Below are 13,419 nucleotides of genomic sequence, written 5' to 3'. Positions count from 1 at the left end.
TTGAGTTAATTTCAAACACTTACCATGAATATAACGAAATTTTTCATAAATTTACTTCTGTGAGAAATAAAGATAGTTATTAGCAGATCTGTATGTGTTTTCTTCTTTCGTAGAACAGTAAAAGTGGACAGTGTCTTAAAACGAGAACCATCTATATCTAAATGCATTTTTGTTTGTTTCTGAAGTTGTGAAATTGTTCCCTGCTGAAGTTATCTTTCTTCCTGATAACTTCGTAGTATAGTTTGTTCACAATCATAGAGGATCTCATCGAATCAGAATACGTACTGTCCGTATAACAATAGTGATAACAGTGTGACATGGATTTTACGAGATGTACAATAGTATTCACCAAGAATTTTCAGATTTTTGTGACTTGATCCTTAAGTCTTTCGTAGTGATGTTCAATTTTACCTTCTAATGTCAGAACAATGGAAGAAAATTTAATTTCACACTGTAACTATGCATAGTTGTTCTGAGGATAAGGGGGTATCGATAAATCGATGATTACTAAACTGACAGTTGATAAACGGTGAAACATATCAAAATCATGTTATGCATGATGAGGCACTGTCAGGGTTTAGGAAAGTTTATCGAAAGTACAGTTAGCCTCATACAGTCTGGGTCATAGGAAAAGACAGAGCTCATTTATCGGGAAAGTGGATCCATATTATATTTCAGTCTTCTTTATTTACGTCATTCCAGGTTGTTCGGTATCACACCAGAATACAATTCACTATCTTCACCACTGTCACTGCTTGCACCGCCTGCCATTTTTAACAGAACGTAATATTGCGTCGCCAACGACAATAGTTTCGATGGAGCAATAGTCCCCGAGAAGAAAGAGAACAAAAACTGTCGATTTTCAAAGCAACGAAGGAACAACCAATGACAGGCCTGGACCAAGGCATCGATTTTACGAGGAAACTACGTTAGTCTGCACGGCAGGTTACTCAGAACAAACAATAATTATGGTCACATAATTAATACCGCTCAATACCTTTCTGTACAGTACTTGCGGTGCTTAAAGTCTTTTCTCGGAGTTCTCATAGATTCTAGTTAAAACGTGTACAACAATGTGCTCTTAACATGATATCATCAGAAGTTAATACTTCATTGGCAGTTAGTCACCTACCGCTCTGAAACTAAATATCTGAAATGCCAAGTGTTCCAACATTTTGATGAGCAACCGTTTCGAAAATGGCCATGTGTTATTCTAAATACAATTTACCATTTACAAAATGGAAATGGCCTTGGAACGAAATATGGAACAGATCTGCCACATTTCAACGGTACTGCGTTACACCAACGAGTAGATGAATTTCGATAATTAGTAGCTTATTAATCTTCATCGTCATATCTACCTCTAATTATTTACTACATCAGCATCGGTGGTTGCTGGGGAGTATTTTCTGCGTATTGTGTTCCAAGGAACCCCCCCCATGGTCTCTTGGTTCCAAAGTAATTTTATTTCGTTAGATTTCTTACTCAAATTTACCTTTGTATTTATATTGCACGGACAGTATCTGCACAACAGTGCAAATGTTGACAGTGTTCGCTGTGCGTCTTGCTTGGAGACAAACTTGTTCCATTCACACTCAGTACTTGCTGTTAGCAACAATGATGCCACTTCACTCTTAGCTCTCAAGCTTTCATTCAAGACGGCTCGGTTTTTGCCTCACAGCTGTTTTTCCGAAAGCCTGAGTTGCACACAGTGGTATTGATAGGCATACTGACGAAGAGTTGGGCGATGTGCATTCTACAGAGTGTCGCAGCAGAAATGGTCGATATTCAGCGATATCACAGGAAAGATCATTCGAAGCAAAAAAGTCTAGTAAACATGGACTCTAAAATGTCTACCTTAAGTGCTATGATCAACGTTCACTTTTGATATTGTGAAACAAATCTCTCATACTGCAAGCTCTTTGCTTTTTATTTTTTTCTTGTTTTGGTCCATACTACCTACTCGCAAAATATGGAAACTGAAGAGCTTATGCTAGAAGGGATATGCTTCACGGTAGTGAAGATGAACAAGTGCTCCTAGCTCTTGAGGCATGCGCTTCACAGCTCTTTTTTGATTCGGATGATCGTTCCTGTTGTACACCTGAATACTGACGATTCTTCCTGAGACACCCAGTATATGGAGTGACTGAATGTAATGGGTGAGCACCCCAACGAAGCTATGTTGAGCTCTTCCCGTGGCGACGGCAAACACATAACAATGTGTCTGCATCTCTAAACGCGTTTTACGTTTAGTGATTGCAGTGAAGATATTTCTACATAAACTTAGGTAATTGGCTAATAAACTGAGTAAGTCATAATTACATTATTATTACTGTTATTATTGTACAACGGATCACCGGAAACCACGAGTACCTCATACCAAAATACTCAGAAAACATCTCTGACAGACCTTGGGAATTTTGTCGCTGGATTTCGTTTTCAGTCTGTATACCATGGCAACCTAACTGCACCGCTTAGATACATCACCAGTGCAACAACTAAAGCGATTATTGATCTTTAGTACAAATGGTATAATGCGATGGGAAAGTTCTTCCAAAGAACAACAAATTTGGTGTTTGAATTATGAGCAAGTAAGTTGTAGAGTAATATTTTACTGATGTACAAATATGAAATGTGTAATAAGAAGCTATTTGAATATAAAAATCAAACCATTAAAAGTTGTGTTAAACATATTTAGCTTTAATTTTGAGGAAACCTTCTGAAATTATGAAAATTATTATTATTGTTAATATAATTTTTGGATTATAATTTGAAAAAATTATGTATTATGTAAATTTTATAAAATATGAACTACATATAACTTTTACCTTCGAAGTAAAGAATGATATACAGGACGTAATGGGTATAACTGCAGATGTTTTGCCGGCCGATGTGGCCGAGCGATTCTAGGCGCTACAGTCGCAGGTTCGAATCCTGCCTCGGGCATGGATGTGTGTGATGTCCGTAGGTTAGTTAGGTTTAAGTGTTTCTAAGTTCTAGGGGACTGATGACCTCAGAAATTAAGTGCCATAGTGCTCAGAGCCATTTGAACAATTTTTGCAGATGTTTTCATATGTGGTACCTCAATATGTGCACGTATCAGTGCGTTGGTTCTTTTTTTTCCTCTGCGTCAAACAGTCTTCCCACAAACACGTCACAGAATTTACGAACTGATGTTTTCTGCACACTCGCACGGCATAACTATGTGGGCTACGCCCGTCAGTATAGCCCAAACATTTTTGATACTCATTTCAACCCCCTCACCTGCTGCCCAGCTAAAAATAAGCATTAATGGCCTGCTATTGCCGTATGTATTTGCAGGTACTAACCAACCTAAAAACATTCGACTTGTAATGACTATAATTATTAGTCTGCTAAAGACGTAAATACGGATGTAATGTTGTTCAGTATACCGTTCTGTCACCAACAGAAATATCTGCACTTTTAACCGTTACGCCCTGTGTAAACATAAACATCGTTGCGTTGCGAGTCGAGCGTCGCTGGTCACTTTTAGTCTAATTTTTTGGCAGTCATCAGCATTCTGTAACGTGATATGGCCTGTTCACACTGGTCTGGTCCTGTTCTGCAAAGTGTTCAACAGTCTTACTACTCGATATTGTAAATTGTTGTGAAAAGAGTGCATTACGTAACTGACGAAGACCGACAAGGCTCGGCGTTGTTTTCTTTCTAAAATTTATGCAAAGATAACCAGAAATCTAGTTCCTTCCTGGTAATGCTGGAACATACCCTAAATTTGAGCCAATTTGCAGAAACTTATAGGAGACAGTAGGGAGGAAATAAGCAGAGTAACTTATTTATTCGAACACAGCTCTGCAAAATGGTCGCCATTCAAGACTACTACACGAGTATAAAATTTTAAGCGAGGATCGCTCTAGGTACTTTCAGTGCGGATGCATCGCATCTTCCGAACCCCTGCGGAACTTAGCGAATACTACGAGCAGTGCGGCTGCTGTACAGATCTGATACTTGCGGGTGACAAGTTGAGGATATGGGTTCGACGGGAATCGTGTCTAGATAAGCGAGAGTCGGCGCGGTAGCTCAGCGTGTTCGGTCATAGATCTGGCTGCCCTCTGTGATAAAGAAAACTGAGTGAAAGAATTAACGACGAACTTGAACGGGCGTCATTTGAGGTCCGCCCCGGTCAAATGCCACGAACAATAAGGAACAAACTCAAACAAAAAGGCAGTTAAGGCAACCGTTCTACGAAAGCGATGCATCCGGGTTCGAGTCGCAGTCCGGCACAAATTGTCAACCTTCACCAATGATTTATTTCAGTGCATTTAGGTGGCTGAAGTCCTGATGTCTCTGCCGGCCGCGGTGGTCTCGCGGTTAAGGCGCTCAGTCCGGAACTGCGCGACTGCTACGGTCGCAGGTTCGAATCCTGCCTCGGGCATGGATGTGTGTGATGTCCTTAGGTTAGGTAGGTTTAAGTAGTTCTAAGTTCTAGGGGACTGATGACCACAGATGTTAAGTCCCATAGTGCTCAGAGCCATTTGAACCTGATGTCTCTTAATACTGTATTATTTTAATTTTTTAAATTAAAAAGGGAAGAGAAGATTAGAATTTAACGTCCCGTCGACAGCAAGATTACTAGAGACGGAGCAGCAGCTCGGATGGTCAAGGATGGGGAAGGAAAACGGCCGCGCCCTTGGAAAGGAACCATCCCGGCATATACCTTAAGCGATTTAAGGAAATCACGGATAACCTGAATCTGGATGGCCGGACACAGATTTGACCCGTCGTCCTCCAGTGTGCTAACCATTTCGCCACCTCGCTCGGTCTGTCTTTGAAATATCGACGATAGAATGACGAGGTTACAAGTTCCAGCATTAATTTTCTGTTGTATGCTGGAGTAACCAGTTAAACACGCCCGCGCTTGCATTTTTTTTTTTTTTTTCTGGCAGCCTAGTAGAGAGGGTACCACGCCTGTCGAGCAAGCTTCCGGCAGAGAATTTCAACATTTCGAGAAGGGAAGCAGCGCAGTGAGCGTGCGCGTTAAAGTGTCTTGTGGGATTCGAGCCCTCCATCCACCTGCCAGCTGCGGCAGAGGCGTGGGCGGCGCCGGCTGCCTGGAGCTGGAGTCCAGCGCGCAGACCAGCGCCTTTATGTAACACCACTTCTCGCCTTTCCTCGGGCGCCGCTTTCCACGCATGGATTCCGGTCGCACAAAACAAACTTTCATGTTCCGCGTACGTCCGAAGTCGCGAGGCGCCCGTAAACTTGATACGGCTCCGAGAAAGTAGTCCCGGCTCAACGGCGGACACGCAACTGTTTTCGAGGAGCCCCTGCGTCATTTGCGTAACAGACATCGCCCGTACTTTTGTCAACAGCACTCTTACAGCGTGTGGAAGAATCGGCTGTAGCTAAAAAATAGCCGTTACGGACTGCTTACTTGCATTCGGTAACAGATACTGGCAGTGGACTACATTCTTGCCCTCCGGTCGCGACGCAAACACGCGGTCCGCCCCCTCCGGGTTTCAGAGGCAGCAGCCGCTTTCACCGTCTTCTATCTATCGCATGGTATTCGGCCAAGTGAAAATGAAAGTTTGGCGCTGCGGCAGACAACAACTGATTACCGTTACTTTTAACCCTTAGTGCTCGACTGGCGGGGCAGCCCCGACCGCGTAAATATCGCAATAGAATCACAAGTCGGACGTCGCCGGCACAACCTTAAATTCTCTTTGAGTCGTATGTCGCGGCCCTCATGGCCTTGTACTGAGCGTTCTGACATCTATCGGCAAGCGGCATAACTACGAGGAAACGCATTTGTTGAAAGCATACCGCTGTCGTTTTGTTTTCATGTTTCTGGTTCACTGCGAGGGCGGTGTTCGAAACCAAACTGACAAATGGCAAATTTACGTGATAATCCTAAAACAGTATTGTACATATTGGATGAAACAACGAGCGATATGAGTGATTTGAGCTACGACAACAGAAACAAAATATTGACAGTAGTAAATAGCTTCATTCTGTACCATCTGGATGCTACTTCCAACCAGGAGTACTAGTTCAGCCACAAGAGATACAGAGTGGCATTTCTGAAAGCTCAAGTTGGAAATGTACTAAAGACAAACCGGAGAAAGAGGGGAAGACCATGTACTTTCGATGACGAAGGGAGACTACCAAAGCAGCCACACTTCATCTATTCTGATGAAAAGGGTAACAGTAAGGATTGTGTTGTTTGCAGTAACAGAAGGTAAAAGGTGGTCGAAGGGAGACTGCTTACCGTATTACTGCAACACATGCTACAGAAAACCACGACTCCATCCGGGTGAATACTTACAAAAGTACTACACATTGAAGAAATAGGCCTAAATCACGAAGTACATGAAATGAAAGATAAAACATGAGATGTTCAGCGTTGCAATATGTGTGTAATTTGTTTTGTCGTTTATAGTTACTCTTGGCATAATTTGATTACACGTAATTCAGATTATTTTCAGTGCAACTATTACGACTGCAATGGCAGTGCAGGGTGCAAACAAATCGAGTAGAAAGGCTTCAGTCGGTTTAGACTTCTGTATCAAGTTACGTAGTAATGTTTACAATTTGACGCAAAAATTAACGAACTGACATTCTGATGAAACACTGTTGGGTTGGGTTGCTTTGGGGGAGGAGACCAGACAGCGAGGTCATCGGTCTCATCGGATTCGGGAAGGGTAGGGAAGGAAGTCGGCCGTGCCCTTTGAAAGGAACCATCCTGGCATTTGCCTGCAGCGATTTAGGGAAATCACGGAAAACCTAAATCAGGATGGTCGGATTTGGGATTGAACCGTCGTCCTCCAGAAAAATCGAGTCCAGTGTGCTAACTACTGCGCCACCTCGCTCGGTGAAACACTGTATTCTTGGTGTTCAAATGGTTCAAATGGCTCTGAGCACTATGGGACTTAACTGCTGTAGTCATCAGTCCCCTAGAACTTAGAACTACTTAAACCTAACTAACCTAAGGACATCACACACATTCATGCCAGAGGCAGGATTCGAACCTGGGACCGTAGCGGTCGCGCGGTTCCAGACTGTAGCGCCTAGAACCGCTCGGCCACACCGACCGGCTGTATTCTTGGTGTGGCTGACCAAATTTCTTTTTCGGTTACCCATTATTTCCTTTATTATCAAGCCAAATCTGAAATACATAAAGATGTTCATGTGTAACTACAGCTGTTGCACTTAACGCGAAATCATTGACGAAGCATTTGTGACATGAGACTTTCTTGCGTTTAGCGCACTCGAAACGATTCTCGCGCAATTTCAGTTGAGGTCTACGGAGAACCTGTCGTAGACATTTGCAGAGACGCTAAACAATAAAGTTTACTTCAGGCGAATGCTCACATAAATTCTTTAACCGCTAAATCGATTTCTAGTGACTAGTATTTCATAAATACTGTTTGGCAGATGGCTGCATCTGGACACGCTACGAGTCGGCCACGAAGTATTTCTCGGCGACTGAACATACCTGTAACTAGTTAGTCGAAATTGGTTCAGCCGTTGAAGAGTAAACTTTATTGTTTAAAGAAATGAACTTGTTGACGCGCGGTTTAAGGCGTCTTGTCACGGTCCGCGCGGCCCCCCACCCCCCCGTCCGAGGTTCGAGACCTCCCTCGGGCATGGGTGTGTCTGTTGACCTTAGATTAGGGACTGATGACCTGATGATCTGAGCAGTTTTGTCCTATACGATGTTACAACAATTTTTTTGCACTTTTTGATGCTCTGTCGGTAATACTATAAATATGAGTAAACTATAAATTCCCAGAGATTCGTTCAAAAATAAAACACGTGTTTTGATTTTGGAAGAGGATGTAACTAGAAATTTAAAGTATTTTCCCATACTTGTTTTCCTGTTTCTGCACTTGTTTCGCTGCATGAAATACTGTCTCAGTTGGCCATTTGATCTGCTTTCATGAATAAGTCCCAAAAACTGAAACAACAGCTCCTGCGGTCAACTTATGGTCAAATTGTTGCTAGAATTTACCTTGTGCAGTAAAAAGACAGACTCGTGTGCCAGACAACGGTTGTTCAAATCTCCGTCCAGCCATACAGATTTATGTCTTCCGTGATTTCCATGATGAACCGCTGAAGGTGAAGCGCAATCAGAGCTTGCGTTACGTGTCTAACGATTTTGTCGTCAACGGGATGTTAAAATCTGACCTTTATTTTCCTTTTTGGAACACCTTTTCAAAATCGATGATATTCTACGTCGCTGACGATGCGACATTAAACAACAACGCAGTGTACTTAACGTCCTCTTATGCCGTTGGATGATGAAATGGTTAGTGGTGAAGAGGAGCAAGCCGGCCGCTGTGGCCGAGCGGTTCTAGGCGCTTCAGTCCGGAACCGCGCTACTGCTGCGGTCGCAGGTTCGAATCCTGGCTCGGGCATGGATGTGTGTGACGTCCTTAGGTTAGTTAGGTTTAATTAGTTCTAAGTCTTGGGGACTGATGACCTCAGATGTTAAGTCCCATAGTGCTCAGATCCATTTGAACCATTTGAAGAGGAGCAAGAGCCGAAAACGCAGATACCTTTCTCTGCTTCTGCAACAAAAACCAAGACACTCTGCAGACTTGCGACAGATTCGCTTACCCAAATTTGTCTGATCCTTCAGGTTATCACCGCACGTTATACAGTTCATTAGAGAGGTTGCCGAAGGCGGAATAGCGGTCTGAGACGCTCTCACTTCTTGTCGGCGAATTGTGTGAAGTCTCATCCGCACTTCTAATTGGATTATTCCGCTTTGTCTCGATTGATATGACGTCACTATGAAAACCCTGGAAGGCTAGCACGCTGATGCACTGTCCTCTGTTCCCGCCAGTCAATATTGTAACACATTACGACTACTTCAGATCACATGTGAAACAATAGTCATCAGATGTAAATCGGCTCTGATGCGAAGAGCTATGCTACGAAATGCAAGTTCATAAGAAAAAACTGGCTAAAATGGCCGGTCGAAAACAATCGTATTAACAGATGGAGCACAAACTGCGTTGTACCAGGATGTTGACAGAAATTGATCGTTCTCTTACGCTTTACAGATGGAACCATTAACATCACTTACCACTACCGAGTCGGAATATTAATGTAGCGGTATTTCCTCTAGCAAGTGGAGATGCTCAATCCGTCGCCCGAAAATTACGTAGCTGATCAACTATGGCCAGTTATTTTACCGTGTCATTTGTCCCTTGTGCCACGTTGTCAGTTGCGGATCTGTCGATTTCGGCAACATATCAAATTCAGTCATCTTTTCAGCTGGCTTTATGAAGCTGAGTGAACTCAACAGGTCAAATCAATAAATTCTAGTCCATCCTTGGAATGAAATGTCCATGTGTGAAGTCACTTCTACTTACGTTAAGACACACGGTACGCAATATTAAGGGGAGAATTATTTCAGGGATGACAATGTCAACTCACGAGGCTAGTTGATTTGCTTCCCGCGTATGACCTATGCTAGTGTCAAAGCCGCCTTCCTTCCCCTTGACATAAACACTGTTCTAACGATTGTTGATGTAGTGTTACAAATACAAGTACAATGAGAGGTCATAAAATTTGAAAACATATGCAGTACGTCGAGATGATCTTTAGAAGCAGTATAATGTCTTCCACTATTTAGTGAAACAGGATAATTTTCGACTAATTGTTACATTTTGCAAAAAGAATAAAACCGCTAATTATAACTCTCTGAAAACACTTGTTGTCCTTAGCTGACGCTGTCATTGCTGTGGACTTGTAGAGATATAACATATATTTCGCGGTAGTGATGACGAATTTTCACTTGTCAAAAAAACTTTCGCTCATGTAGTTGCAGCAACAGATGTCTTAGAAGAGAAAAGAACAGCGTAGGACATACTCCTGACTTTTCTACTTACCGATGAGCGGAAAAACGCTCGTTGTCTTCGACAGCCTGAGCTGACATCTGGCTTAAGGTGACTGTGTCCACCTTTTTTTGTAATCTACAGCTGGTTACTAATAAGTTTTGACCCTACTCTGTTACCTGTTAAAGACATTCCGTGAGGATGTGTTCATAGTTATATGTCTGCATTGCTGGGTCATCGGAGTTCAGAATTTCCAGTTTGGATCAGTCACAAAGTTTTTCAGACACTCCCTACGTAGAAGTGACATGGAGGTGGTATAACTCTACCGCAAAAGATTGTAATTCCGAAGAAACAAAATCTTAGAGATGTTTTTGAACAAATTAACTGATGTTTTCCACAAGAGCAAACGAGTAATTTTCGTCTTAATTGTCTGTCAGAGTTCGAATAATTTCGACCATTTGGGGCCTTTTCAACTGACAATGACACCTACCGGCCAAGGTCATCGGCAGTATAACTCAAAGAAATAATAAAACATAGAGCAATATAAACACCTGTTATTGTAAGATGTTCATTCTATCGGTTACATATATGGATATTTCGGTGAATACGAAAAGAAAATTTTGGAAACACTCTTTAGATTTCCTCTAGTTATGTTTTCCACTTCCGATGTTGAATAAACTTGAAACATAAGTTGATAACAGACTCCAAAGAAAATGTTTTTCAATGAAGACGGCAGGTTCATTATCGCCCTCCAAGCTGTATGTAAGTAGTAGCGTTTACATCTAAATGTCTAAAGTTCCCTATATTTTAAGTATGATATCGTACAACCGTCTGATACAGGACTGAATTCCTTAATGACGATACTACCTTTTGATTTTTTTCACGGAAATTAGCAGTGCTGCAACTTACATTTTAGACATCGTTATCGCGATACGAGCATTTTTTGCTGATTCTATTGTTGTGTCTGTCTTGTAAAAAACCAAACAATGAGCCACTTGGCTAGAGTTATTTACCGCTAGCAGTGGGCAGTGGAAGTCAAGGAGCGCCACTTTCACAATCGGTACTTGCAGCAAGAGAAAATACCCACCACAACCGTTGCAGCTGCCGCCATTTTGTACACGTATCATGCAATGACAAATTTTGAAACAAAAGAATACATAATATAATGTACTACTTTTCAATTTACTATACACTATTATCTGGACTCTATTTTTAGATCAACTGATGAAATTAATTATGTGATTACTGACACCTTTAATAGAAGAGGCTAGTAACATATGTTGTGAGGGATGGACGCACGTACATTTCCGTGAACCTTGAACCAAGTACTTGTTTTATGGTGAAGTAGAGAACGAAATGAAGTGATGCATAGCTAGAGAGCAGGTGGCTGTTAGAGATACTTAAAACTACAGTATATTTTCAATCAAAAGCTAATCCTCCACTTTGGCTGAACTATGAATGTGAACAAAGACAGTTACAGAAGGAAACTTTTGCAAATTATCTGTTCGTTTCTTGTGCATGCATTGAAGTCTCCACGTACCTGAGGTAAGCTGAAACTCGAGTTACTTGAAATACCATGAAATTCTATTGTATTAGTGTGATAGACATATTTAAGAAGCTCCTTTTTACGGACGGTAGTTTGAGGCACACAATAAAGCTGCATAATTATTTAAAGCAGTAAAGTATGTTCTCCAGTCGTACTTGAAGAATCTTCAATAGAAGAGAATAGAAACATATGTTGTGAGGGATCGATGTGTGTGTAGTTACGTCATAGAACACACCTATAAAACATTGTTAGCATCGTATAAATAAGTTTCACAGTGTTCGTATCAGTTAGAAGAAGAAAAAATGACGGAATACAAGAGCAATGATTGTAACAGTCTCGCGCGAGGGACATGATTAATAACAGAAGAAATATGTAACAGATGAGTTAGTAATTAGATGAATGAACCTGGATGCACGAAAGAAAAAAAAAGAAGATAGCGCGTTGTTTCTCGACGGTGCGCTTCTTACCTGAGTGAACAAGCAGGACGAGCAGTAAAGAGGCGCTGTACACAATCCGCGCCATTCTCGCGCGTGGACACTCACTGGTAGTGACGTTGCGAGCGCCTACCAGCGCCTTTTATACGCGGCCTACATCCTCTACGGAGTCGGCCGTCTATCGGGGACAAACCCCTCTCTGTTCGCGACCCCTCATTGGCGGAGAAACCGCTCCAGCGCTCTGACGTCGCCTGCCTCCCATCATGGCCGCCGGCCGCAGAAGGCGCAGCGGGCGGTCCTATGTCCGAGTCTGTTGTCGTCGCTCTTTCCTCTCGCTCCTCCCTCACGTTTACTGTCCTACCCGCATCTCCTCCCTCACTCCCTTTTGGACCGTACGTCGGCGACCGCCTGCTGAGATTTTGTCAAAGTACGAGGATGGGTCCTCCATCAATTCACTTTCATCGGAGAATATAGTCAGGAATTCTTGCCGTTACATATCTTTAGAGTCGACTGTGATTAGTTACACTGACACTCCACGTAACGTGTATGAGTGGAGCAGATGGTCGAGAGTCTTACATAAACGATCGGATTACGCTTCCGCTGCTGGTTAGGATCCCCGCAGATGACCTTGTCAAGGCGCTGTGGCCAACGAGAATGCCCGAAGCGGGGAGGACAACATTCAAAGAGAAAGCGACGTTCACTGGAGCTCCAATGACTCGTTTATCATTACTGGCACAGCGGATGCGCCCACGAATAACCGAGAGTGGCGCTCGTCTCTAAAGTAATGCAAGGACACAAGATGTGGTGTATAAACAACGAGAATGGCAGTTTTTTCTCTTCATTACAGTTTCCGCTATTAGAACGCAATATCTTGGCATAAGCAGGTGCTTTAAATGATATATATCAAGCATAACAGTCAAACAAATACAGGTTGTACTACGATTTACATCCTCCTTCTCATAACGACCAGCTGAAACGTGCCATGTCAAAAGTATCTAAGGACAAATAACTGTAGTCAACATTTAAATGAAATCACAGTTTCAGAGAATAATTCGTCTCAACAGCATTAATAATGTTAATCTCGTTGAAACCTCATTACATTAAAACTGACATAATATTCCATAGCCGGCCGGGGTGGCCGGGCGGGTCTAGGCGCTACAGTCTGGAACCTCGCGACCGCTACGGTCGCAGGTTCGAATCCTGCCTCGGGCATGGATCTGTGTGATGTCCTTAGGTTAGTTAGGTTTAAGTAGTTCTAAGTTGTAGGGACTGATGACCTTAGAAGTTAAGTCCCATAGTGCTCAGAGCCATTTGAACCAATATTCCATAACCCGACAAATTCTCTCTTGTGCCAACGTCGCCTACACTAAAGTTTTACCACTCCCTCAAAATCCTCGAAGGCCTCGCTCTCCGACTCGCCTTCAGTATCTACCTACCGCCCCCCCCCCCACTCCCCCAGCCGCACTAGAATTCTGTATGAACTCTTCTGTATCGAGTACCTTACGATTTCCAGTAGGGGAGGGTCGTGAAGCATGAACCTAACGTTCTCTGAATTTAGTGTTGTAACTGCCGTGGGTAATCGAAATACGAGAATACCATTTTCGCATCTCAAGAC

At 42.7% G+C, this 13,419-nt stretch overlaps 1 protein-coding gene across 1 annotated transcript in view; it reads right to left on the bottom strand.

Moving 5' to 3' along the window:
- Positions 1–11,992, bottom strand: part of LOC126235720 (chitin deacetylase 1) — a 69,775-nt gene extending 57,783 nt beyond the window's left edge. The window contains exon 1 of the mRNA XM_049944491.1: positions 11,838–11,992. Within this exon, the coding sequence (XP_049800448.1) occupies positions 11,838–11,892 (55 nt within the window). The 5' untranslated portion in view covers positions 11,893–11,992. The remainder of the gene's footprint in view (positions 1–11,837) is intronic.
- Positions 11,993–13,419: the final 1,427 nt, after the last annotated feature.

Source organism: Schistocerca nitens, chromosome 2 (genome assembly GCF_023898315.1).
Source record: "Schistocerca nitens isolate TAMUIC-IGC-003100 chromosome 2, iqSchNite1.1, whole genome shotgun sequence".
In the NCBI taxonomy this organism is placed as follows: Eukaryota; Metazoa; Arthropoda; class Insecta; order Orthoptera; family Acrididae; genus Schistocerca; species Schistocerca nitens.
The sequence above is the reverse complement of the archived record's forward strand: the minus strand, read 5'-3'. Positions and strand labels throughout refer to the sequence as shown.